At 44.5% G+C, this 24,894-nt stretch overlaps 1 protein-coding gene across 1 annotated transcript in view; it reads left to right on the top strand.

Annotated features, from left to right (window-relative positions):
* Nucleotides 1-22,419, top strand: part of Rab7a (RAB7A, member RAS oncogene family) — a 59,582-nt gene extending 37,163 nt beyond the window's left edge. The window contains exons 2-6 of the mRNA XM_059258156.1: nt 1,335-1,395; nt 5,006-5,132; nt 14,590-14,808; nt 15,550-15,678; nt 20,982-22,419. Coding sequence (XP_059114139.1) covers nt 1,343-1,395; nt 5,006-5,132; nt 14,590-14,808; nt 15,550-15,678; nt 20,982-21,077 — 624 coding nt within the window. The 5' untranslated portion in view covers nt 1,335-1,342 and the 3' untranslated portion in view covers nt 21,078-22,419. The remainder of the gene's footprint in view (nt 1-1,334; nt 1,396-5,005; nt 5,133-14,589; nt 14,809-15,549; nt 15,679-20,981) is intronic.
* Nucleotides 22,420-24,894: the final 2,475 nt, after the last annotated feature.

Below are 24,894 nucleotides of genomic sequence, written 5' to 3'. Positions count from 1 at the left end.
GCTCGACCTTAGCTTAGGCTTGTTTCTATCTAGCTTTTTTTTTTTTTAAACTTAACCCATTTCTGTTAATCCTTGTGCTGCCCTGAGACTCGTTTACCTCATCTACGTACTGTCCATCCTGCTTTCCTGCTTCCTCTGTGTCTGGCTGGCTGCCCTCGTCTCTGCCCACCAGTCATGCCTATCCCTCCCCTGCCTAGCTATATGCAGTTCAGCTTTTTATTAGACTAATCAGGTTCCTTAGGCAGATAAGATAAAACAGCAACACATCTTTACATAGTTAAACAAATGCAGCATAAACAAATACAACACATCTTTACATAGTTAAACAATTATTCTGCGATACAAACAAATACAGTACTTCTTTACTTAATCAAACAAATATTCTGTTCCACTATGGTGGTGTGTCTTAGTTAGGTTACAATTCCTGTGATGAAATGCACCAAAAGCACCTTGGAGAAGAAAGGGTTTATTTTTTTTGCTTATATATCTCAATTCATAGTTCATTGAAGGAAGCCAAAGCAGGAACTCAAACCAGATGGGAACTTGGAGGCAGGAGCTGATGCAGAAGCCATAGAAGATTGCTATTTACTGAATTGCTCCTCATGGCTTGCTCAGCCTGCTTTCCTATAGAAGCCAGGGCCACCAGCCCAGGGTTGGCACCACACACAATGGGCTGGGCTCTCCCACATCAATCACTAATTAAGAAAATAGCCTACAGACCTGCCTACAGCCTGATCTTATGGAAGCATTTTCTCAATTGAGGTTCCCTCCTCTCTGATGACTCTAGCTTGTGTCAAGTTGACATGAAACTAGCTAGTATCAGTGCTGCTTGAATAAAGTGGTTCTTATCCAGGTGTCATGGTGCAGGCTTTTAATCCCAACACAAGGGAGGCAGAGGCAGATAGATCTCTGAGTTTGAGGCCAGCCTGGTCTATGGATTGAGTTCCAGGACAGCCAGAGAAACTTTGTCTTGAAAAACTAAGAATGAAAAATAAATAAGTACAAAAGTGGGGTTCCCTTGCTTAAGCAGTGAGGTAAATCTTCACTGTGAACTCTTGACTCTGTTTGGGGCATTAATCCCAACTGATGATGTGAGGAATGGATTCAGCATTTGAGGGGGAGGGGGGTAACATCTTCATCCTTGCAGCTCCTGCCCAGCTGTCTAGGCTAGCTCAAGGGTTCACAGTTCTGCTAAGGATGTGTTCTCATCAGGATCCAGGGGCAATCTGAGTGAAGGCTGGGGCTCTTCTGGCTGAGTAGAGTGGCAGTACAGGAGACAGTGTCTGCTTTGGTGTTTCCTCGGCTCACCTGTGCTTTTCTTCTTCTTCCTACAGCTTAAAGGATGACCTCTAGGAAGAAAGTGTTGCTGAAGGTCATCATCCTGGGAGATTCTGGGTAAGTAGTTTTCATGAATTCGAGCTCAAAGATGGGCTTGAAGCCTCATCTTCACTGATTCCCATGACTGACAGTTCCACATTCTGCTCTGGGCCTGTCCTCTAGCCTTACTGTTGGGATATAGTAAAAATTTGAATTTCTTTGGTGTGTATTTTTGTTGCTTGGTTTTTGGCATGGGTATGTGTGCATGTCCCTGTATAGGTGTGTGTTTTCCTGGGAATATAACCCAGGGCCTGGAGCATGTTAGGCATGCACTCTACCACAGCTATATCGCTGTCTCTTTTAACATGTTTCAGTTTGGGGTTTTGTGTGTGTGTGTGTGTGTGTGTGTGTGTGTGTGTGTGTGTGTGTGTGTGTGTCGGGGGGAGTGGAGGTCTGAACCCAGTAAATGATAGTCATTTTTCTGAATCCTTTTCTGTACCATCTGGCTAGACTAGGAAGTGCTGGTCTCATGATCTCTTATTGCCAGTACCTTGCCTGTGCCTGACCAGTTATATGTGAAAGAGTCAGGACCAGAATCTAGTATTTTGTTTCTATATCATCCACTCACCAAGTAATGAATTCTTCAATGGCTATTAAGATTGTCTAGTTGTGGGGTGTTGAGTTTAAACAGGGTCTCATCTTGTCTTATAGTTCTGGCTGTCCTGGAATTCATTGTGTAAACCAGACTGGCCTCAGACTCATAAGAAATTAGCCTGCTTCTGCCTCCCAGTTGTTTTCTATTACAGTTTTCAGACTCAGTTTCTTATGTGACTCAATGACAGCCTTGCTTCACTGAGGATTTGTGTATAAAATAGTAAGTTGGCACAGTGGCACATGCCTGTCATCCAAGCTACTTGGAAGGCTGAGATGGGAAGGTCACTTAAGCCTGGAAGGCTGAAGCCAGCCTAGGCAGCATAGACTCTGCTTCTGAAAAAGAAGACCATAAGAACATACAAAAAGCAGGTGGTATGCTCCTCTAGTTTAAAGTCCCTTTTTTCCCTTAAGAGTCAGGGATTTTTCTGTCTCATTTGGCCTATTTGAATTGCTTAAGGAACCCTTGAACTAGTATTTTCTTGTCCTGCAACTGTATACCAGTGGAGTAGAGTGTAGGGCTAATGTCTCCTGCCCAGTGCTGTCAGAGATGTCTTAGTCCTTTGACCCGTGCTGACCAGGCTTGTCTGAAAGGAGTCTCAGGGACTTGGATCCATTACAGATTCTCCCCTGTGAGTTCTCTTAAGCTGCAGTCCTGGGGAAGGAGCCCAAGGCCTCACATGTGAAGTCAGTGGTCAGCTATTGAACTACACCCAGCCCAGCACTGCTGCCTTGGGCTGTGTGTACGTCCAGGTCTTCTGAATATGTATTTGTTTCTTTGTGGAAAGCCATAGACAAGGAATGCTTTAGCTCTGTCTTTAGGTTGCATTACCTTGACCCTACTCTTAACCTAACGAAACACTTGGTTGGTGTGTTTTCTTGGTGAAAAAATTCCTTTGGTGGAACATCTTTGAGTTGTTTTTTTTTTTGTTTTTTTTTTTTTAATTACATTTTACTTATTACTGTGTGTGCATGTGATAGAGGTCAGAAGACAGTGTGCAAGAGTTGTTTTTCCTTTCACTATGGGAGTTCTGGGGATTGAATTGAGGTCATCAGGCTTCAACAGGTACCTTTACCTGCTGAGCCATCTCACAGACTGTTTTATTGTGCTTTGTTTAGGCTTTATTTTTGAGACAAAATATAAGTGGCTCAGATTACCCTTGAATTCATATGCAGCCCCGTCTAGCCTCAAGCTTCCAATCCTGTTACCTCACTCTTTCAAGTGCTGAATTCACTTATGTGCTTGGAGGAACATTCTTTTCTAGCTGGCTACTGATGCTTTCTGCTGTGTGTCAGCTGAAGTCAGTGGCTTCTTCCTAGTATTACTTGATCATACTGAGTAACACACTAAACATCTGAGATTACAGCAGTGTGTTTGGAATGGCAGAGTGATTTATTACAGAACTTTGTTTTAGGAGTATGTATCTGCCTGCCTTCTGGAAGGGAAAAAAAATTAATACTAGGTTCTACCATTTGAGCTGCCTGTACTGAAACTTAGAAACTGTGTTCTGTATATGATGAACATCTGTACTGTGGGTTCTTTATTGCTTTGTGTTTTTGTATTGTTCTGCTGTGTTGGAAACAAAGGAGTTCTGCCACTGAGCTAATCCCTTCTCCTCCTTGTTGCACAAATCCCAAATGGTCTTATAATAAAAAAACCTGGAGCCAGATATTGGGGTAAATGCTGAAAGATCAGAGCGACAAAGGAACAAACCACTAGAGAAACTTCTCACCACTACCGAATCCTCAGGCCGAATGGATGGCAAGATCCTATCTCCATGAATCTTCTAACTGAAAGCCTCTGAGTCCTCAGATGAAAGGCTTTATTTAGTTCCTGTCTCCTCTCGCCTTATATGCCTTTCTCCACCCAGCCATTTCACTTCCTTCTAGTGCTGTGATTAAAGGCGTGTGTGCTTCCCAAATACTGGTAGCAAAGGCATGTGATTCCCAAATACTGGGGTTAAAGGTGTGTTTCACCGCTGCCTGGCCCTGTTTCTCTCCTAGACTGAATCAATCTCATGTAGTCCAGGGTGGCTTTGAACTCACAGAGATCCAAACAGATCTCTGCCTCCTAAGTGCTAGGATTAAAGGTATGTGCCACCACTGCCTGGCCTCTATGTTTAATCTAGTGGCTGGCTCTGTCCTCTGATCCTCAGGCAAGCTTTATTTGATGTACAATATATCACCACACCCCCTGTATTTGATTTTATTACATTTTTTTTATTTTGCATGGGGGGGGGGTGTTCATTTTGTTTCTGTATAAGTGTAGGGGTTGTACATGTCCTGGTGCATGTGTGGAGGTCAGAGTATAATTTGCAAGAATCCCCACACCAGTGAAGCCTGGGGGTTGAAATCATGTTGGGCTTGGCAGTTCCTTTCCCTGATGTTTTAGTTCCTTTTCTACTGCTGTGATGAGACACAATGACAAAGACAACTTACACAAGAAAGAGTTGATTGGATTGGGGGCTTACAGTTTCAGAGGGCGAGTCAGTGACCATCACGGTGGGAAGCATGGTAGCAGACAGGCAGGCCTAGCTCTGGAGCAGTAGCTAGGAGCTCAGGTCATGATTTGCAGCTACTAGGCAGAGAGTAGAGATTCATTTGAAACCTTAAAGCCCATCCCCAGTGACATATCCCTCCAACAAGAAACCAAGTGTTCAAATATATGAGCTAATGGGGGCCTTTCTCATTCAAACCCCCAAACCTGCTGAGCCATCCTGGCAGCCTCTCCCCCTGCACTATCCCAGGAAAATACAAACTTTCTAGTATGTGATGGTAGGGTGATTATTGGTGCTACCCTTGGCTGAGAGGAAGACATCTGTTCTCAATCATGACAGACTGGTTCCTTTGTTCCTTTGCATTGTTTTGTTTTTCAAATTGCAGTACTGAGGGTTAAACCCAGGGCCTGTGTGTCAGACAAGCACTTTACCAACTGAACTCTCTCTCTCTAGCCCAGACAGGTTGCTTTTTCAATTGCAAGCACAAATTGGTTTCAGTCCCTTATTTGACTTAGACTTATGGTTTCCTCCAATTTCAGTGTTGGAAAGACATCGCTCATGAACCAGTATGTGAATAAGAAGTTCAGTAACCAGTACAAAGCCACAATAGGAGCAGACTTCCTGACCAAGGAGGTGATGGTGGATGACAGACTTGTCACCATGCAGGTAAGCCACTGCAGAGCTGCTAGCCTGACTGATTGCTACTGAATCTTCTTAAAAATGTATTCCTTATGTGTGTATCAGGGGACAACTTTGTGGAGCTGGCTGGTTCTTTCTACCTTTATGTGTGTTCTAGGGATTGACTGAAAACACTTTACCTGCTGAGTCCTCTCGCAGGCACAGCTTATTGAATATAAGTTGTTTTTCACATCTAATTATTGTAGGTGGACTTTTCTTTCCCTCTTGCCAGTTCCCAAATAACCGACATGAGACTCAATTATGGATGCTTGGCCGATAGCTCAGGCTTATTACTAACTAGCTCTTACAACTTAAATTAACCCATTTATATTAACCTAGATTCTGCCACGTGGCATTAACCTCTCTTTCATCTTGCACCTTCTGTTTCTTCTCTGTGTCTTGCTGGTGACTCCTGACTCCACCCTCCTTCTTCCCAGTGTCCTTAGTCTGCTTTTCCTGCCTAATCTTATCCTGTCCAGCTTTTGGCCAGCAGCTTCTTTATTAAACTAATCACAATGTCATTTATAGTGTATAGAAGGATTATTCCACAGAAACTTGTTTTCTTCCCTGTTTCTCAAATCTACCATTATATTCAAAGAATTGTTAGATAAAATAAAAGGCAACCAGTTTAAACTTGATTGGAGGCATGGTAGGGATGGAGTCCGGGGCCTCATGCTTGCTGAGTGCACATGTTCCCAACACTAAGCTAGACCCCCAGCTCTAAATTTGAATTTTATATTGCAAGACAACTAGGAATTTTTGTAAAATTTAATTTAGCTAGGTTTATTTGTTGTCTGGTTTTTGGTGGTGGTGTTTTTTTTTTTTTTTTTTTTTTTCCTTAAATTTAGCAACATGTATGGGTCTCTACTGTGTTCCAAAAATCTTCATTTTTCTTTTTTTCTTCCTTCCTTTTTTCCTTCCTTCTTTCCTTTCCTTCCTTCCTTCCTTCCCTCCCTCCCTCCCTCCCTCCCTCCCTCCCTCCCTCCCTCCCTCCCTCCCCTTTTTCTTTTAAGATTAGTGCTGTAGGGTCTGTCTGTCTGTCTGTGCAGCCATGACTGTCCTGAACTCATGCTGTAGACTAGGCTGGCCTTGCACTCAAACAGCTGCACTTGCCTCTGCTGGAATTAAGGTCTTGAGCCACTGTAGCAGGAATCTTAGAAGGTCTTATTAATAAAATCAAACCTGAGGCAGATATTGGGGTGAGCACTGGAAAATCAGAGAAGCAGAACAAGCCACAGCTTCCTCACCTTGCCAGTTTCTCAGCTGATCCTGTTTCCTGAGACTGGAAACCTGTGTGTCCTCATCTGGAATGAATCTTAGCTGAAGTGCTACTCGAAAGCCTGAAAGCTTAACCAGCCAAATGCTTCTAGTTTCTGGTCCTCACGCCTTGTATACCTTTCTGCTTTCTACCATCACTCCCTGGGATTAAAGGCTTGCTTTCTGGGATTAAAGGCGTGAGTCATCATGCTTGGCTATATCCTTGAACAGATGGATTTCTGCCTCTGGAATGCTAGGATTAAAGGCGTGTGCTACCACACTGCCTATCCTCTATGTTTAATATTGTGGCTATTCTGTCTCTGACCCCAGATAAGTTTATTAGGGTGCACAGTATTTTGGGGAACACAATACCACCACAAGCCACCGTTGGGCTTATCTCTTAGTCTCTTTGTCAGTGCTTCAGGTCAGAAATCTTTGTGTGCTTCCTAATGTCTCACAGCAAATATTAAGGTGGTTTCTATTTGTTTATTTGCTTGTTTGTTTGTTTACTAGCTATTCTGTTTGTAGCCTTTAGGGCTGGAAAGAATGGCTCAGTGATTAGGAGCACTGGCTGCTCTTTGCAAAAGGACCCAGGTTCAGTTGCCAGACCACTGTTTATAACTACAGTTCTGAGGGATCTGACACCCTCTTCTGCTCTCCAGACATTAGGCATGCAACTTGGTGCACAAGTGCAGGCAGACACACACATAGCTAAATCCTTTTTATAAGGTTGAGTCCTGTTAAGTCAGTCTGCTGTTTTCATGTGTCTGCTCAGCTTCATGCCCCAAGTGTGTTAGTGGTCCCATTGAAACATACTTTTTGAAAATCTTCATTTTATGGTTATACACTTTTTGTTGTTGAGGCATTTTGTGTAGTGTGCACACGTTCTTGTGGAGAAACACTTTCAGAAAAAGAATCCCAATTTTTGACTTGTCTTCTGGTGGTCCATGATGTCCCCTCAGGTAGTTGGTACGGCAACATCAAACTAGAGAGACGAGATTAATCTTTGAATTTCACATTAGATTTTTGAGTTCTACGTTAAAGCTAAGGGCTGACACCCCATATTTTAATTTTTTGGTGTGTGTGAATGCAGGTGCATATGTACCAAGGCATGAGTGTGCAGGTTAGAAAACAACTTCAGGTGTTGATCTTTACCTTCTTACCCCCTCCCCCTAATTTTTGGGTTTTTTCTTCCTAGATAGGATCTCACTTTGTAGCTCTGGCTTACCTGGAACTTGCTGTATTGACCAGGCAGGCCTTGAACTCAGAAATATTCACCTTTGCCTGCCTCCTGAGTGCTAGGATTAAAGGTGTGCACCATTGTAGCCAGCTTCCACCTTGTTTTGAGACAGGGTCTTTGTTCTTATTTTCCCACTCCATATGCTAGACTAGCCTTCTGAGCTCACGGGAATCCCTGCTCTGTCATCCGTCCCCCTGGTGTAGTGCAGCCATTGGAGATGCTCCTCCAGTATGTCTGCTTTGTATGTGTGATGAGGATCAGAATTCAGGTCCTCATTCAGGACCCCGCTTTTGTTTTGTTTTGTTTTGTTTGTTTGTTTTTTAATTTTATTATTTTTATTTTTTATATTTTTTTATGTGAATTGATGTTTTGCCTGCATATATATCTGTCTTGAGGGTGTTGGATCCTCTGGAATTGGAGTTATAGACAGTTGTGAGCTTGTCATGTGGGTGCTGGGAATTGAACCTGGGTTTTCTGGAAGAGTAGCAGTGCTGTTAATCGCTGAGCCATTTATCTCTCCAGCCTGTCCTTTTTTCTTTTTTTAAAGGTAGTGTTTCATTTAGCCTTTTATGGGGCTTGGGGAACCACAGGGCTCATATAAATCCAGGCTGGTCTCAAACTCTGTAGCAGAGGATGATAGCCTTGAATGTTTGATCTTCCTGCCTCTGCCTCCTGAGTGTTGGGATTATGGGCTGTTGCCACCACACCTAGCACAAAGGTAAGAACTCTTAATTGGCTCACATTTTAGGGTAGAGTTAATGTAAGTCAACCTTCCCCAGCCTACCCTTACGCATCTGGAGATTTTCAAAACACCTGAGTGAAAGTTAAAACAAATTTGAGAAAAGGAAATTTCCAGATTATAAGAACAAAGAAGAAAGTGAAGCTATGATAGGCTTAGAGGCTCCTGCCACGGGATGGGTGTAGATGGACTTTCTTTGGACCACCAGCTTCCAATAAATAATGACATGGAGACTTCTTGAAAGCTTGGCCTTAGTTTATGCTGGTTCTCAACTAACTCTTAAAATTTAAATTAACCCATTTCTATTCATCTGCGTTCTGCCACATGGCTTGTTACCTCTTCATACTGTATGTCTGACTGCCCCCCCCCCAAGTTACTGGGGAATCCCCCTCACCTCAGATTCCTCCCAAAGCTCCTATCTCTATCCATTAGTCCTGCCTATCCTCTCTTGCCTAGCTGTTGGCTGTTTAGTTCTTTATTAAACCAATCAGAAGGTGCCTTAGGTGGGGGAGGTTAAACAGAGACATCTTCACAGTGTACAGAAGAATTATCTCACAACAGATGGGATGATTTTTAAGTTTCAGCTGTGAAAGGACGGGAGAAGTAAGTTACTTCTTACCATGTGGGGAGCTAAAGCTGAGAAACACACACACTCCACACCACATGGTCAGGCCCCAGAAAGAATGTAAAAGCAGGACAGTGAGACAGGCCAAAGGCATGGCAATGGGCTTGAGGCAGTGCCCCATTGTGTACCTGTCCACCTGTATGGGGCTTGCTTTAGGTGTGTTTGGGGAATGGAGAACTTGGAATTGAACCTAGGATCTCTGCTGTTGGGCTCTGTCCCAAGACCTTTTTAAACTAGTGTCTTGAGTCAAGGTATCATTCAGCTGCCCAGGCATTGACCTTGAACTTGCAGATCTCTTCCTCAGCCTCCCCAATAGCTGGAATTAAAGGTTTGCCTTCCCAGATCCAGCTTCATATGTGTAGAATCTAAGTTTATACTCTTCAAAGAACAGGACTCTATCTTGAAGAATTAACAGAAACTCGTATCATTCTTGACAAAAACCAAGATTAGTTTGTGAGACAACTTAAAATTGGAGTGAGAAGATATGCTCCTGACCATATGTGGAAATCATATGCCACAAGAAATCTTCATAATGACTGTCATTTTTTTAAAAATGGGAATAGAAACCAGAATGGAAAAAAATGCTATTAAAAATGAGGATATGGAAAAATCAGAACTTCAAAAACTGAAAAAACAACACCAAAATAAGTGAAAGACACTGTTAAACTATAGAAGCCCAGTAAGCTGCAAGGGTTGGAAAGGTTTCAAAAAGAACCCGAGACTGGCTAGGCATAGTGGCGCATGCCTTTGATCCCAACACTTGGGAAGCAGAGGCAGGCAGATTTCCATGGATCTCCATGAGGCCCGCCTAGTCAGAGCTACATAGTGAGACCCTGTCTTGGGAAAACAAACAAAAGGAACGTGAGATTGCAGGAAACCAAATGGTAGCCCGAGAGCTCCCAGAAAGAACGGTGACTTGTAGGAAGGGCAGCTAGGCTGGTGTTCTCCACAGCATCAGGGGTGGGAGAGAATGGGTGGCTAGCTCAAATGCAGGAGCTGTACTGGGGTTCCGTGGGTCACAGGGTTAAGAATTTAGATCCCAGCCACACTGCTGCAATAATGCAATCAAGGGGGTCACAACTGAAGACCCACAGGGCAGAAGGGTCCAGGAGAGGGTGGGATGAGATGGTAGCTTTTGAGTGATGGGGCAGAGTCTGGAGTGGGCTCCACATATTTCTCAGCTTGTAGTAGAAGATAGATAGAAAAGAAGGAATCACAAAAAAAAGAACCCATTGGTGACCTCCTTGGTCTTAGAGAGTGCATTTTACATTTAAAAAGGAGCCAGGTCTGCTTTCACAGGCCTATAATCCCAGCTAGTTCAGGGTCATCCAGGCCAATTGATACATTTTTTTACAGATAGCCCAGGCTGCCCTCAAACTCTTAGAATTCTTTTGCCTTTTTTCCCCAAGCGTTAGGTGTGTGGGCATGAATTTAATAGAGAAAAATAATCTTGCATCTGCAGAGAAGAAATCAAATAGGCAATATATAGATTTGAGGAGAAAAAAAATTAATAGAACTTCTACAACTTCGAGAATTTCAGTTAACAGTAGATTGGACATAGCAGAAAGGACCAACAGAGAAAACTGGCAGGAAATGGAGCGGAAGGCTCTATGAGGTCACTACCAATTGCTTGATTTTATTTTGTTCTGGGCTTTACACATGCCCGGCAAGTATGATTTCCAGCACAGACCCACTTTTAATCAATTTCAGGAGGAATAAGAGAAGAGATTAGGCTGGGCGGTGGTGGTGGTCTACACCATTAATCCCAGCACTCTTCAGGAAGAGGCAGGTGACTTTCTGTGAGTTTGAGCCCAGCCCCGGGGTGGGGGTGGGGGGAGGATGGGGATGGTGAATTTCCCAGAACTGACATTGCACCAATTCAGAGATCCAGAAATACCAACTTCCCAGGAAGGATAAATTAAAAATGTACATGAATGACATAATAATACCCACTCTCAAAAGACTAAAGAGGAGCCAAGGAAAGTGTGGCCATGGAAGCCAAGGAAGGAGCAGCCATGAGGTTGCCAGTTAACCCACCGTAGCACCACAGGCACAGCAGCAGTGGGTGTTGTCCAAAGGTGGCACAGTCAGCAGGTTGTTTTTAAAATTAGAACTCTGGACACTGAAAGCACAGGTTCTTTCTCCTCCGGCCTCCACGAGTGCCCCCACCACAAGGACACATAAATAAGAATAAAACACACCTAGAGGCATAGAGCTAGAGGAGTAAGTAGTCCCGTGATCGAATGCTTGCTGTGACACATGAGGCCTTGGGGTCTGTCCCCAGCACTGTGGAGCAAAGAAAGCATAGGTGGCTTCCCTTGGTGTCTACTCAGAATTGTCTGAGACACTTCCCCACCCAGATGAAGGTAGGTTTCTTCTGTACCCCAGAATCTAATCAATATTTATATGTCTAATTCAGCTATTTGGTTTAAAAGGGCTTATTGGGGAATGTTATCATTTTTACTATTTTCTACAGAGAAAATATTTTCCAGTTTCAAATAACCCTGGACTTTTAAATTACAGCCTGTTTAAGTACAGAATCTCTGTTTTTGTGATGGAAAAGTCCCAGAAATGGACAGTAGTATCTGAACATAATATTATGAATGTAATAAATCAATACAATTAATGTAATTAATGAATATCATAAATATAATTATTGAATGAATACTGCAAATGTAATCAATGAATACCACAAGTGTAATTAATATCATGAGTGTAATTAATGAATATCATGAGTGTAATTAAAACAATAAATTAAAAAAAAACAAACAATAAATTAAAAAAAAAGATGGTCAGGAGGATCCTGGATTCAGTGCCCAGCACAACATAAACTGCGTGTGGTGGTGCTTCCCTATAATCCTAGCACTTGGGAGGTTCAGGCAGAAGGATCAGAAGTCTAAGGCCACTTCAGCTACAGAGTAAGTTCAAGGTCATTGTGGGCTGGAGAGATGTTGAAAAGTTTTAAGAGCATTGGCTCTTTTCCAGAGGACCCAGGTTTGAATCCCAGCATGCACAGTGGTATTCACAACCGCCTATAACTCCAGTCCCAGGGAATCAGATACTCTTTTCTGGCCTCCTTGAACACCAGGCATGCACATGGTACACAAACATACACGCAGGCAATAATAATAATTTTAATTAGAAATTTTATAATAAAATTGATTTGTCATGTTTACATAGAATGTAAGGATACCCTCCAGTATAACTTTAAATAATCTTCAAATTACTTATAAGACCTAATCCCATGTAAGCAGTTATTAGAGTGTGTCTAGGAATAATGATAAGAAGGGAAATCCATAAATGCCTACTAAAGTCATGGCCTGTTGTTAGTTGGATCCTCAGGTGTGGCCCACATTGGGTCCTACTGTATGGAAACCAGGATTGGGGTTACGGGTTGTGAGGTCTAGTAGAAGAGCAGTGGTGGCTGTGTTTTACCATTTATATTTCTGATACTATCGAGGAAAAAGCTAGGAGTCAGCTGTGGGTGAACACTCAGGAACTTGGTGAGCTGAAATCACTGAAGCAGTGGTATTGGCACAGATACAGAAGGCCATGGGACAGGCCATAGGCACAGGACCTTGCTGGGAACTCTGAGGACAGAGCTCCTACTCGGACTGGAGTGGAACCTGCAGGCAGAGTGGCTAGAGGCTTCAGGGCCTGAGTGGTGGAAAAGCATCAAGTAAAACTGTTCAATGTAAAGTAGAGGCTGTTTTTGACCTTTGACCTTTAAAGTGCAGCAAGAACAAGTCATAAAAGATCAAGATTGTGTGAGACCACATTAAATCAAATACCTAAATAAGGTGATTCCCGGATAGCCAAAGTAATCATTGAACAGGAGCACATGCTGACGGGCAGCCTGTGGTTAAGTAGGCAGAGTACAGCAGAGAAACCTTAATGGCCTAGAAGCCTGATTTCAGGGATTGGAGTAATGTCAAGGAGGCTTAAGAGTATTCATTGCAGCCCTACATATGAGGATGGATGGCCAGGGAATAAAGTGCAGAACAATAAGGCTGTGGGTACTGTTAGCTATTAACTTTGGATATGAGAAAAGACAAGTGGAAAGAGATTTACAGCAGAGTACTATTGGTGTAAGACGTTTCTTCAAGAGCCATTTTATTTCTAGGGAGTGAGGAAAAAGTGTCGGGGGTAGTTAGTGTCTTATGTGCATGTATGTCTCTGCACCACATTCCTGCCTGGAGCCCACAGGAGCCACAAGAAAGGCATCACACCTCCTAGAATTGGAATTACAGATAGTTAGGAGTTACCACATGAGTGCTAGGAATCACACCCAGGTGCTGGGAAGGAAACCTGAGTACTCAGGAAGAGCAGCCAGTGCTCTTAACTGCTGAGCCATAGGTTTACTCTTAAAAAACAAATCAAAACATGAAAAATAAGTACAGTAGCAGTGCTAATACTTAGCAGGTGGTAGAATGTGTACTTAGCATTCATGAGGCTATGTGTTCCATCTCTAGGTTCCTTCTGTAGTACCCCCCAAAAATAATAAGAGCATTGGATAGGTAAATATATGGGTATAAATTTGGAAATAAAAGAAAAAACATTTCATTTGGGAATCTATTATATAGATGAGCAGTAGAGCTTGCTCAGAGTTGCAATGCCCTATGTTCTGTTCTCACCACTACCTTCCAAAAATACTCAGAAAAATTAAAAAGGACCATTTGACATAGAGTTGTATTTTTTTATTTTTTTGTTCTTATTGACAAAAATGAATTGTACTTTTTTAAGTTTAAGTTTGAAGCTAAGGTAAATTTAGAAATTTGCCAGGAGTAATGCCTCAGTTTCCCACTTGATTTTTTTTCTTCAGTGTTTTTTTTTTTTTTGTTTTTTTTTTTTTTTTTGGTTTTTCGAGACAGGGTTTCTCTGTGTAGCTTTGCGCCTTTCCTGGAACTCGCTTTGGATACCAGGCTGGCCTCGAACTCACAGAGATCCGCCTGGCTCTGCCTCCCGAGTGCTGGGATTAAAGGCGTGCGCCACCACCGCCCGGCTTTTCTTCAGTTTTTGTCTGCTCTGTGTCTTTGAATTCCTTATACCGTTTGCTTCTCAATTGAACATGGCCCTGTAGGACAGGGTCTATGCTGAACCAGTGGGACCTGCTGCTAGCTTCCACTCTGTTGCTCTTATCTCTCCAGATATTTTTTGTAAGGATTTTTAATTAATTTTGGTTTTGTTTTGAATTAAAAACAAAAACCACTTTTTGATTAAAGAATTAAAGATTGTTAAAAATCCATTGATACAAATATCATTTTCATTAGTAATCCTTAATTTCTACTACCTCTAGAAAAGCTTGTGGTAATGCATACTTGTAATCTCAACACCCAGGAAGCTGAGGCAGAAGGATTGCAAATTCAAGGCCTGCCATGGCTACATAGAGCATTCAAATAAAGCACAATAATCAAGCCCTTAGGGAGTTCACAGAATACATAAGTCTTGTGGTTGTAACTTCACTTTCTGAGTACATACCTGGGAGAAGAGAGGAAGCTCGTGACACTCCCTCCTCTAAATGTGTGTGCACACACATACACACTACCCAGCATCTCCTGGAGACCAGGTCTTTTGTTTCTTGTAGATATGGGACACAGCTGGTCAAGAACGGTTCCAGTCTCTTGGTGTGGCCTTCTACAGAGGTGCAGATTGCTGTGTTCTGGTGTTTGATGTGACTGCCCCCAACACATTCAAAACCCTTGACAGCTGGAGAGACGAGTTTCTTATCCAGGCCAGCCCCCGGGATCCTGAGAACTTCCCTTTTGTTGTGTTGGGAAACAAGATTGACCTTGAAAACAGACAAGTAAGTGCTAACATGCAAGTTACCCCACAGGCCCCTTCTCCTCTGATACCTTGGAGTTTGGAGGGTTCTCTTCCAGGCTTAGAATAATTTGGGGAGGTGCTGGTAGCAGTGCTTGTCACCCAGTCCCCCAGCTGACCCTGGCCAGCTTTGATGTGAGGCTATCAGTTCTCAGAGCCTCTGTTCCCTCTCTGTACCTTAAAGGAAGGAATTGGTTTTCTCGCTTCAGAGTGGAAGAATGCTGTGGGCCTTGAGTCGTGTTACTCAGCTGTGAGTCTACCCAGCATTTCTGTTGGAACATAGTTAATTTTAGCTCAGCTTATTTCTGACCATCTCTTTCCCTTTCCAGATTTTGTCTCTGTTTCTTGGCTGGGGCGAGGGAAGGAAAAATCTAAGGGGTGAGCCCTGCAAAGTCTGTGCCACTTACCATTTCTCCACGTGATCCAAGATGAGTGAGGGGAAATGGAATTGTACCAGAGCTTAACCATGGACCCAGGAGAAATCATTCTCTACCTCCTGGGATTGGCTTGGTCTGTGGCACACTGCTAAGAGCCACAAGGTCTGGCTATGGCCAGAAATAGTTTGGATCCCTCACACGGGCAGCAGAGTGACCAGACCTTCAGGTCTATAGGCCACACTCATCTTCATTCCCAGATCTGTTCTCTTCTGTGTACCTGTCCTGGGGAGGACTGAGTCACTCATTGTCCACTGTTCATGTCAGTAGTGTCCTCCTCCCTCCTGTAGGTGGCCACAAAGAGGGCACAGGCTTGGTGCTACAGCAAAAACAACATTCCCTACTTCGAGACCAGTGCCAAGGAGGCCATCAATGTGGAGCAGGCCTTCCAGACAATTGCTCGGAATGCCCTTAAACAGGTGGGTCTCCAGGACTGTCCAGCTGTGGGGTGCCCTTAAACAGGTGGGTCTCCAGGACTGTCCAGCTGTGGGGTGCCCTCTGGTGATGTCTGATGTTCTTTCCTAGATGCCTTTCTTCCAAGCTGCAGCTGGGAAAGCTAGGGTGCTTCTCTGGATGGATAGGTCATGACATATTTGTTATCTAAAAAGACATAGGGCAGAGCTGGGCTTGGCTTGGTGATGGAACACTTACCTGAGATACGGAGCATTCAAGGGCAGCCTAGTGCTTGAATAATGAGTTCCAGACATAGTGAAACCTTGGGGGACAAAACAGACATCCTTGTGAAGGAGCTGTGGGCTTGTTTGTTCCTGGGCTTTATAGGAGGTCAATGCTTCTAGTTAATGAGATAAACCTGAATCAAATCTCAGTTGCCACCTAGTCATTCATGTCTGAGCTTCCACCCCTCACCTGCAAAACAGAATGCCAGCTTTGAATGGTGAGCGTAGTTACCTGACTCAACTCTCAAACCATGAAATGGCTTTTTTCTGAGAGTAGTATACTAGTAAGAAATACAAGAAAACTGTCAGGGAACCCAGAGCTTCCAGCTACTCTCTCCTGTGAGAAGATACCATGTGCCAAGGCAGTAGTATAGAGGCTCGGCCTGTGACACAGGCCTGTAATTCTAGCTATTGCAGGGAAACTGAGGCAGGATGGCAGATTTCAAGGCCAGCTAGGACAATATAGTAGTACTGGAAGTATAGTCAATCTAGAGTGTTTGCTTAGCATATGCAAACTCCTGGGGTTTGTCACGGTATTGGGGGGAGTTTTTTCAAAAGTGTGGGCTTGAGCTACTGGCACTTTTGAGGGCCATGGTAAAAACGTAAGCCACAAGGCACCATCATCATGCGGCATACAGAAAACTGTGTTGTGTGTGTCTGCAGGGACGCCTGAGGCAGGTGGTAGCTGGAAAGTCAAGACAGGTTCCCTTCATCTCTAGGGAGCTAGGTATCAGTGCACTGGTTCTCAGCAGTGTGGTTGGCAGAGACTTGGAATTAACTGTTCCAGAGGCAGGGGTCCTGGCTTAGAGGGGCTGCACAAAGTGCCTCCTGACAGTGGTGGGCCTGTCCAGGTAGGACAGATCACCCAAATGCCAAGAAAGCCCCCCAAAGAAGCATGCTTTCTCCTGACATCCACCACCACCCCAATCTCCCCTCCCACCTGGATTTTCTTAGCATGCATGTATCCATGAGGAAATACAAACACATGGAAACACTCTCTCCTCTCTGTTCCGTTGACTGGCACCACTGTCAGGTTCCCTCCAACGCTTTCTGTTGCTCTCTCTGTGGGATGACCCCTAGAGGCTCTGGTAAACTGAGGCTGTTTAGGATGGGGCTGGGTGGTTCACCTAGGGAAGCTCCCCAGCCGTGGGTGGTGCCACAACTAACTGCTGGCTCTGGCAACTGCCACCTCCTAGCACTGTCCCTTGGAGCCTTGCCTCCTAGGCTGGCTACTGTGGTCTGGTATTTCTGTCAGTTTAGCAGCTGAAGTATCGTTCTGTTTATCAATAAGACTCAAAAGTCAAAGGCTGGGGTAAAAACCTGCTAGCTCAGAGGTAGAGTTGTAACTAGCTGACCTTGCTTTTTGGCTGGATACACCGCGCAGCAAGAAGCATGTCTCTTCCTTCCCGGAATCAAGAGAGCTCAAACTCTAGTCCCACCCTTTCCTTCTTGTGCATTTTCTCTATCCAAATGCTGGTTTCTCTATGGCCAATTCTGGTCAGCTAGTCACTGGCTCCGCCCCCTGATTAAAAGTATCTTTATTGGGCAGTCTCAGGAGTGTGTCAGAGTGCTATCAAAATATCCCACAGTGGTGGTGGTCTCTGAATGGCCAGCACAGAATCTTGGCTGGCCCCCTGCCCATTCTCATGAGGTTTGTTGTGCTTTTTAAATATTTCATCTTCTCTTGGGGTTGGGGATTTAGCTCAGTGGTAGGCCCTGGGTTCGATCCTCAGCTCAAAAAAAAAAAAACTCAAAAAAAAACTATTCATCCCTTCTCTTTACCTAGAAAGAGAAACTGGGTGTCCTTGAGTTCTCCAGACCAGGATACCTTTACTATGAGGCTCTTTATAGTTCCCTAACTCACCAAGGGTCCTTATACCTGTAAACTAGAGTTACAACTCTGGGGAAGCGGGGGTGGGGTGGGGGGGGGTGTAATCCTGACTGCTCCAGGAGTTAGGCTATACCTGGAGCTGCTGGGACAGCTCAGCTCTGGAGAGAAAGGTATCCTGGCTGTTCGGGAGTCTGGTGATATCTGGAGTTGGGTGCGGTGGGGGATGGTCTCCCTGCAGGATATAGCAATCTTGTTCCTCTCCTGGAGAGCCGCTACAGCTGAGCAAAGCTCAGCTTCCACTTAAGGGGGCTTCTCAGTGGAGCTCTGCTTCTTCTCCAGCCCAAGATGTTGCTTCTTTTGCTTTAATCTGCTAAAGGGGAAACCCCTGCAGAAATGTAGCAATCTCCTCCAGCTTTGGCGAAAAGTTTTTACTTTTTCTGCCCCCCCTTGCTCAGTCCCTTAAGCGATGTCCCAGCAAGGTTATTTTGTTCAGCTCTACCTTGCTCAGCCCCCCTATAAGGGAACATCTCTACAAGGTTTTTTTCTGTTCAGTCCCCTAAAGGACATCCTAGCAAGGTTCTTCTTCTCTGTGCTGGCAAATGAAGATCTTCACACCCAAACTCTCATGAGAAAGATTTATTTGGAAAGGTCCCACCCTTACCAGGGTGGGAAAGAACAGCCCGAAAAAATGAACAGTCAGGGTTGTTTATATAGGCTCTCTTGGGGTGGAGTTTCTCTAGGGAGAAGATTTTCTGTTCAGGGATTGGTTAATTTTTTCTGCTTAGGGATTGGTTAGTTTCATTGGTCAGGGGCAGAGATGGCTCTGATTTCAGAGTCAAACAAACTGTGTTTCTTTCACTGGCCTTTCTTAGCTTTTTGGCTCTAATTCTAAGACCAGGGCATATTTCTTTCACTAGCTCTGATTCTAGGGATAAAGTATGTTTCTTTGGCAGTGGTTTCAGAGTCAGGACATGTTTCTTTGGTTCTGGGTTTGGGGATAATGTGTTTCTTTCACTGGCTAGGGTCCCAGATCCAGGCTGTGTATCTTTCACTGGTTCTGGGCTCCAGGGTCAGGGTAGGTTTCTTTAGCTCGCCCCTTTTCCCTGCAATACCAGTGTAGTCCTTTCAGAGATAGCCCCTTGGGAATGTGCCCAGAGTGATCTTATGAACTCTTGGTGAGTAGACATTACCTTCATCTTCCTTCCAACTTCATTTACCCCCCTCCTAGCTGGGTTTTTTGGTTGGTTGGTTGGTTGGTTTTTGCTGTTGTTATGAATTAAAATATCTGATACCACCCCAAAAGAGGTCGCCACCCACATGTTGAGAACCATTGCTTTACCTGGACTACCTTTATTTCTGCATCTTTAGTGTCTAGTTCTGCCTACCTGTAGCTGCCTCCTAACACCCCCCCCCCCCCAGCTAAGTGAAAGCCTTGAGATTTTTGTTGGAACTGTATTGTCTACTTGGGTGGGGCATAACAAAACACCATAGATCAGACAGCTTATACATAGGACATTTTATTTTGTTGTCACAGCTGTAAAGTCTGGAACCCGAGGTGCTGACAGACTGGGTTTGGGATAGGGGACTCTCCTGCCATGCAGATGGCTGTCTTCTTGCTGTGTCCACACAGGGCTGCTTTGCTCAGAGAGCATATGTGATAAGCCCTCTGGGGTATCTCAGTAACAACATCCATAGTCAGCTCTGGAGCTTGAGCTCAGTTGTCATTCATGAGACCCTGGGCTCAATCCATCTTCAGTACAACATAAACCCAGCATGGTAATAAATGCCTTGGGATACATATGGGTCCCTGTCTGAAAAGGAAAATTGGAAGTCCTGTGAGATCCGATGCCACGGATAACCTTGTCTGATCTGAATAAGCATAGGCACACTGGGGCTAAGGCTTCAACATACAAACTTTGGGTTGACACCCATTCTGTCCACGGCTGTCATTCATACTCTACTTTTTGTGTACGTATTAGTACTGGTGGGAGTATAAATTTATTGTTGCTTATAATAGCCAAAAAGTCAAAACAACACAGATGTTCACCAGCTGGTAAGTGTCTAAACAAAAGGTGCTTCATCTACTACAGATGCCGTTCAGCCACAGACGCAGTGGAGTAGACCGTGGCTGTAACACAGAGGCTGAAAGAAGTCTGATAAAAGGAAACTTTTCTAGATCAGGGTATGCTGTGTACACTTGTCATCCTTGTAGAAGGAAGATTGCCCATAAATGCAAGGCCAGGCTGAGCTCCAGAGTAAGACCCAGTGTAGAACCGGAGAAATGAGACAGGTCTGGGATGAATATGGCTCATTGGCGAGTGCCTGCTTAGCATATATGAGGCCCTGGCTTCTACTCCTACCTCTGGTTGGTTGCTGGGGAAAGAACAGCTGCTAATTATAGTTAGCATAGAGTTTCTTTTTGGGGTGATGAGTGTTCGGAACTGATGTGATGGTGGTCCAGTTTTGTAAGTACACTAAGACCACTGTGTGCACACTTGGTATATTGGACCCTAGTAAAGCTTCTACTGTGTTCAGTATGTATCCACAGATATTTTATATTTTTGTAGCTGTTGTGAATAAAATAAAAATAATACTGTTTAGGAGATTTTCCTTCTCGGGTACAGTGCTGAAGGGTGAGCCCCAAGGCTTGGTGTGTGGGCACTCAGTTACTCCTCACAGGTATTAGTCCAGGAAGTGACTGAAGCCCATCTTAGCTGCTCATGTAGCCCAGGTCATGATGATATCACCCTCAGCGCTGCCCCTCAGGCTGCAATGTGGGAAACAAACCTTGGGAAGAAAAGAGACTAGCTCCTGGACAGCAATCCAGAAAATTCAGTGGGACATGGTGGCATGTGGAGCATCCTGGGACCATGGAGCAGTGAGCTGGGACCTAGCTAACAGTTGAGAACTGGCAGTTGTTGGGCATTTGTGGCGCATACCTTTAATCCCAGCACTCGGGAGGCAGAGCCAGGTGGATCTTGTGAGTTCAAGGCCAGCCTGGTCTACAGAGTGAGATCCAGGACAAGCTCCAAAACTACACAGAGAAACCCTGTCTTGGAAAAACAAACAAAAAACAAAAACACCAAAGAGCTGACAGTTCTGTGAAGCCAGCAGAAAGCACCTTCACTGGGTGTGCTCCTGTCCCTAGGCCAAACTGAAAACTGGAATGTCCTGTATCCTAAGTCATCAACCTCTCTCTCTCCCCCCTGACCAGGAAACAGAAGTGGAGCTGTACAATGAATTCCCTGAACCCATCAAACTGGACAAGAATGACCGGGCCAAGGCCTCCGCAGAGAGCTGCAGTTGTTGAAGGGGCAGTGAGCACAGAGCACAGAGTCCTTCACAGACCAAGAACACACATAGGCCTTCAATACGCGTCCCTCCTTCCTCTAAACAGAACAGAACGTGATCTCTCACATCCAGCTGCCAAAAGAAACTCCACCAGACACACTTACCCACCACACATACACACACAGGCACACACATACACACACACGCACACACAGCAAGCAAACTCTAGCCTGTGCCTGACAGGCTCTTGGGGCAGTTGCCCACTGTAAGCCCTGTGTATGGCATTTGGCAGAGACCCTGGGTGCTCTGGGGTGCAGTGGGCATGGAAAGCTTACTCTTTTTGTCCACTGGAGAGTGAGAGAACTGTTCACAGTTCATCTGTGTCTAATTATCTGATTTTTTTTTTTTTTTAACGGTCTTGTGGTCTTTTACCTACCCCTCCTTGAAGGTCCTGTGGGAAGGCTGGTGCCCCACGCTCCATTCTGAACAGGCTGTTTTGTATGTATCTGTTAATGCTTGTTACTTTTAACTAATCAGATCTTTTTACAGTATCCATTTATTATGTAATGCTTCTTAGAAAAGAATCTTATAGTACATGTTAATATATGCAACCAATTAAAATGTATAAATTAGTGTAAGGAATTCCTGGATTGTGTGTTTAAGTCCTCTAACGCAGGCGTGCAAGGTGGAGGGTTGAACCCTGTCTGGATTACAAGAGTGTTAGAGACTCAGATTTGGAAGTCCAGCTAGCGGCAGTATTCTGTACAGTAGACAAAAGAATTATGTACGCCTTTTATCAAAGACTTAAGAGCCAAAAAGCTTTTCATCTTTCCAGAGGGAAAACTGAACTAGACAATTATCCTCTGTGTCTAAATTTTCCAAAAGGTTGATTTGCATAATACAGTAGTGTGTACAATGGATAAATTGCGTTATTTCAGAAATTAAATTCTCGTTTTCCCCTTTTCTTTTTTTTTCTTTGTTTTTGTTTTTTCCAATTCAACACTTTACTGTGCCCTTTAGATCAATATCCTACTCTAAGAGGAAAGGAGAACCCAGCAGACCTGTCCCAGTGACTCTACCTTTGTTCTAGAAGGCTCCTTTCAGGGTTGTGGTACCTGTAGTTAGCAGACCCCTCCTCCTATCATCCCCTCCGTCCCCCTCACCAAGTGTGGCCCAGCACTAACCCACCCGTCTCTTGGGTTGAGCCCTGGCAGTTCTGTCCCGTCCCAAGGTCCTGCCCTGCATCATGGCTTGCTTCCCGGAGCACTACCCCCTCCAGAAGTCTACATTCTAGGGTGTAGGCTGAGTTCTTCTGTAAAGAGACGAACGTGATGCCAATAAAATTTAACAGGAACAAAGAACAGCTGCCCTGTCTTTTTTCTTGCAGACTTTGGCTATGTGGGGACATTCTCTGTGTTCACTGGACCCTCATGGTGCTTAGAGGCAGAGGTGCCTTCATGCCTGACCCTAGAATACCTGCTCCAGTGTGGATCTTTTTCTTAACCACAGTATTGGGAAAGGTGGGACATGGAATGGAAAACGTTCCCGAAGAGCGGCAGCCCCAAACTGCTGGTGACCTTAGGACATTTGTTCCTTTCAGATACAACTATAACCTGATCAGGGTGTGTGTGTAAGTGTGCCACAGTCGGACAGACGGATGGAATGACTCAGGCCAAGTCACAGCTGCCACTTTTCACAGATCTTCCCTGATGGGAGCTGGAACCTGTATCCCAGCACACAGAAGCCACGTGCTAAGCCTGTTAAATTCCCCTTTAAACAGTAGTGATTCTTAAGGTGTCCGTTGAGGCTTTACTAACCTGCTCCCCAGAATCTTCAGACTCCTGTTGCTTTCCTTCCTTCCTTCTCCTGCCCCTTGGCACAGACTTCATTGTTAAAAATGACATCTTTCTGGGCATTGTGACATACTTGCAGGCAGATGAAACAGAAGGGGAAGGCAGGATCCCTTGAACCTAGACATTTGGGGTCAGCCCTGTATCAGAAATCTAGCCAGACTTCAACTGATAAACAAAAACATTTCCCCAAGACAGGCATGACAGAACACCAGGGAGGCTAGGGCAGGAGGAAGGAGAGTTCAGGGCTAGCCTGGGCTATGTAGTTTTGTGAAACCCGTCTCAAAAGATTTAAATAAAAGGCTGGGGGAGGTGGTGGTGTGTGAGTGTGAGTTCTAGGCCAGCCTGGTCTATGTAGTGAGTTCCAGGACAGTTAGGGCTATAGAGACCCTGTCTCAAAAAAAGAAAAAAAAAAAGAAAAAGAAAATACAGTCCCCTACATACATCCAGCTTTCTACATTCTTTTTAAAAACAGAATACTTCACTGAGCACATTCCTGAGCTAGTAGTGATTAAGGGCCACCTCAGTCAAATTCTGGGGGCTTAGGACTTGGGAGGCTCCCACTTGCCTGGTGAGGCTCTGGATTGCACCCAGTACCACAGAAACATCCAACACCACCAGCAACTATAAGTGGTATTTCTCATGACCTGGTTTGTGAGTATGGCCTCTGCCAGGCAGAGTATGCTGAGAGCTGGAAGGTGACTGGGGAGTCTGTTCCTGCCCCTTCCTATAGCGGGGGCTCATTTTCCTTCACATTGCCTCTACACCTTCACTCGAGCAGAAGTGCCTCAGTTTACAAGATTCAGAAGGTTCTTGTTGCTAGGCAAGCACATGCTCTACCACTAACTGAGCCATACTACCACCAGGAGCTGGTTCACTTCCTAGGGTTTAGTTGTGGTCCACTGTTTCTCCCTCAGAAAGGTTTGGAAACAACAAACAGCACATCCCCGTGATAGAAAAGCAGGAGATGCGATGATAGGAAGCCGATGATAGGAAGCCTCAGCATCACTAGGTTACATAGGCAGAGCTGGCATGATAATGCTGAGACTCCTGAACAAGATGGGTACACTACTTTGCTACCATCAATAAAGCAGAGAAAAGGCATCCAGATTCAAAACGAAGATGTCAGCCTGTCTTCCACAGGTAGCACACTCATGTAGAAAACTTAGAGCTGACTAAGTCAGTAAGGAACAATCCCAAAAGGAAACCAAGAAAAATACCACATTTATAAAAATCAGAATCCAGGCGGTGGTGGCGCATGCCTTTAATCTCAGCACTCGAGAAGCAGAGCCAGGCGGATCTCTGTGAGTTCGAGGCCAGCCTGGTCTACAGAGTGAGTTCCAGGACAGGCATCAAAACTACACAGAAAAACTCTTGTCTCGAAAAACCGGAAAAAAAAAAAAAATCAGAAATCAAAGGTTTTCTCTTTGGAGACAGGATCTCCTGTCCCAGACTGGCCTCAGACTCACTGTAACTAAGGATGCCTGTGAACACCTCCTTACGCTGGGATTACAGGTGAAGGCCACCATGCTTGGTCCTCAGGGTTAGGAATAGAACCAGGGGCTTCATTAATGCTTTGTGAACACTACCAACTGAACTACACATCTCAGCACCAAAAACCAAAGCATTTAAAAATAACAAGAAGGTAAAAGATTTGCTCATTAGAAACATGATATGTGGCTGAAACTGTCATGACTTTATCATGACCCCTGGGAAGCTGAGGCTTGAAGACTGTCACCAGTTCAAAGCCAGTCAGGGCTAGAGTGAGACACTCAAAAACTAAAAATCAGGCCAGGCAGTGGTGGCGCACACCTTTAATCCCAGCACTCGGGAGGCAAAGGCAGGCAGATCTCTGTGAGTTGGAGGCCAGCCTGGTCTACAGAGTGAGATCCAGGAGGGCTCCAAAGCTACACAGAGAAACCCTGTCTCAAACAAACAAACAAACAAAAAACTTTGAAATTTTCAGAAATTAAAATAGCTGGGCAG

Source organism: Peromyscus eremicus, chromosome 3 (assembly GCF_949786415.1).
Source record: "Peromyscus eremicus chromosome 3, PerEre_H2_v1, whole genome shotgun sequence".
Classification (NCBI taxonomy): Eukaryota; Metazoa; Chordata; class Mammalia; order Rodentia; family Cricetidae; genus Peromyscus; species Peromyscus eremicus.
Note: the sequence above shows the minus strand (reverse complement) of the source record. Positions and strands in the feature narration are given on the sequence as shown.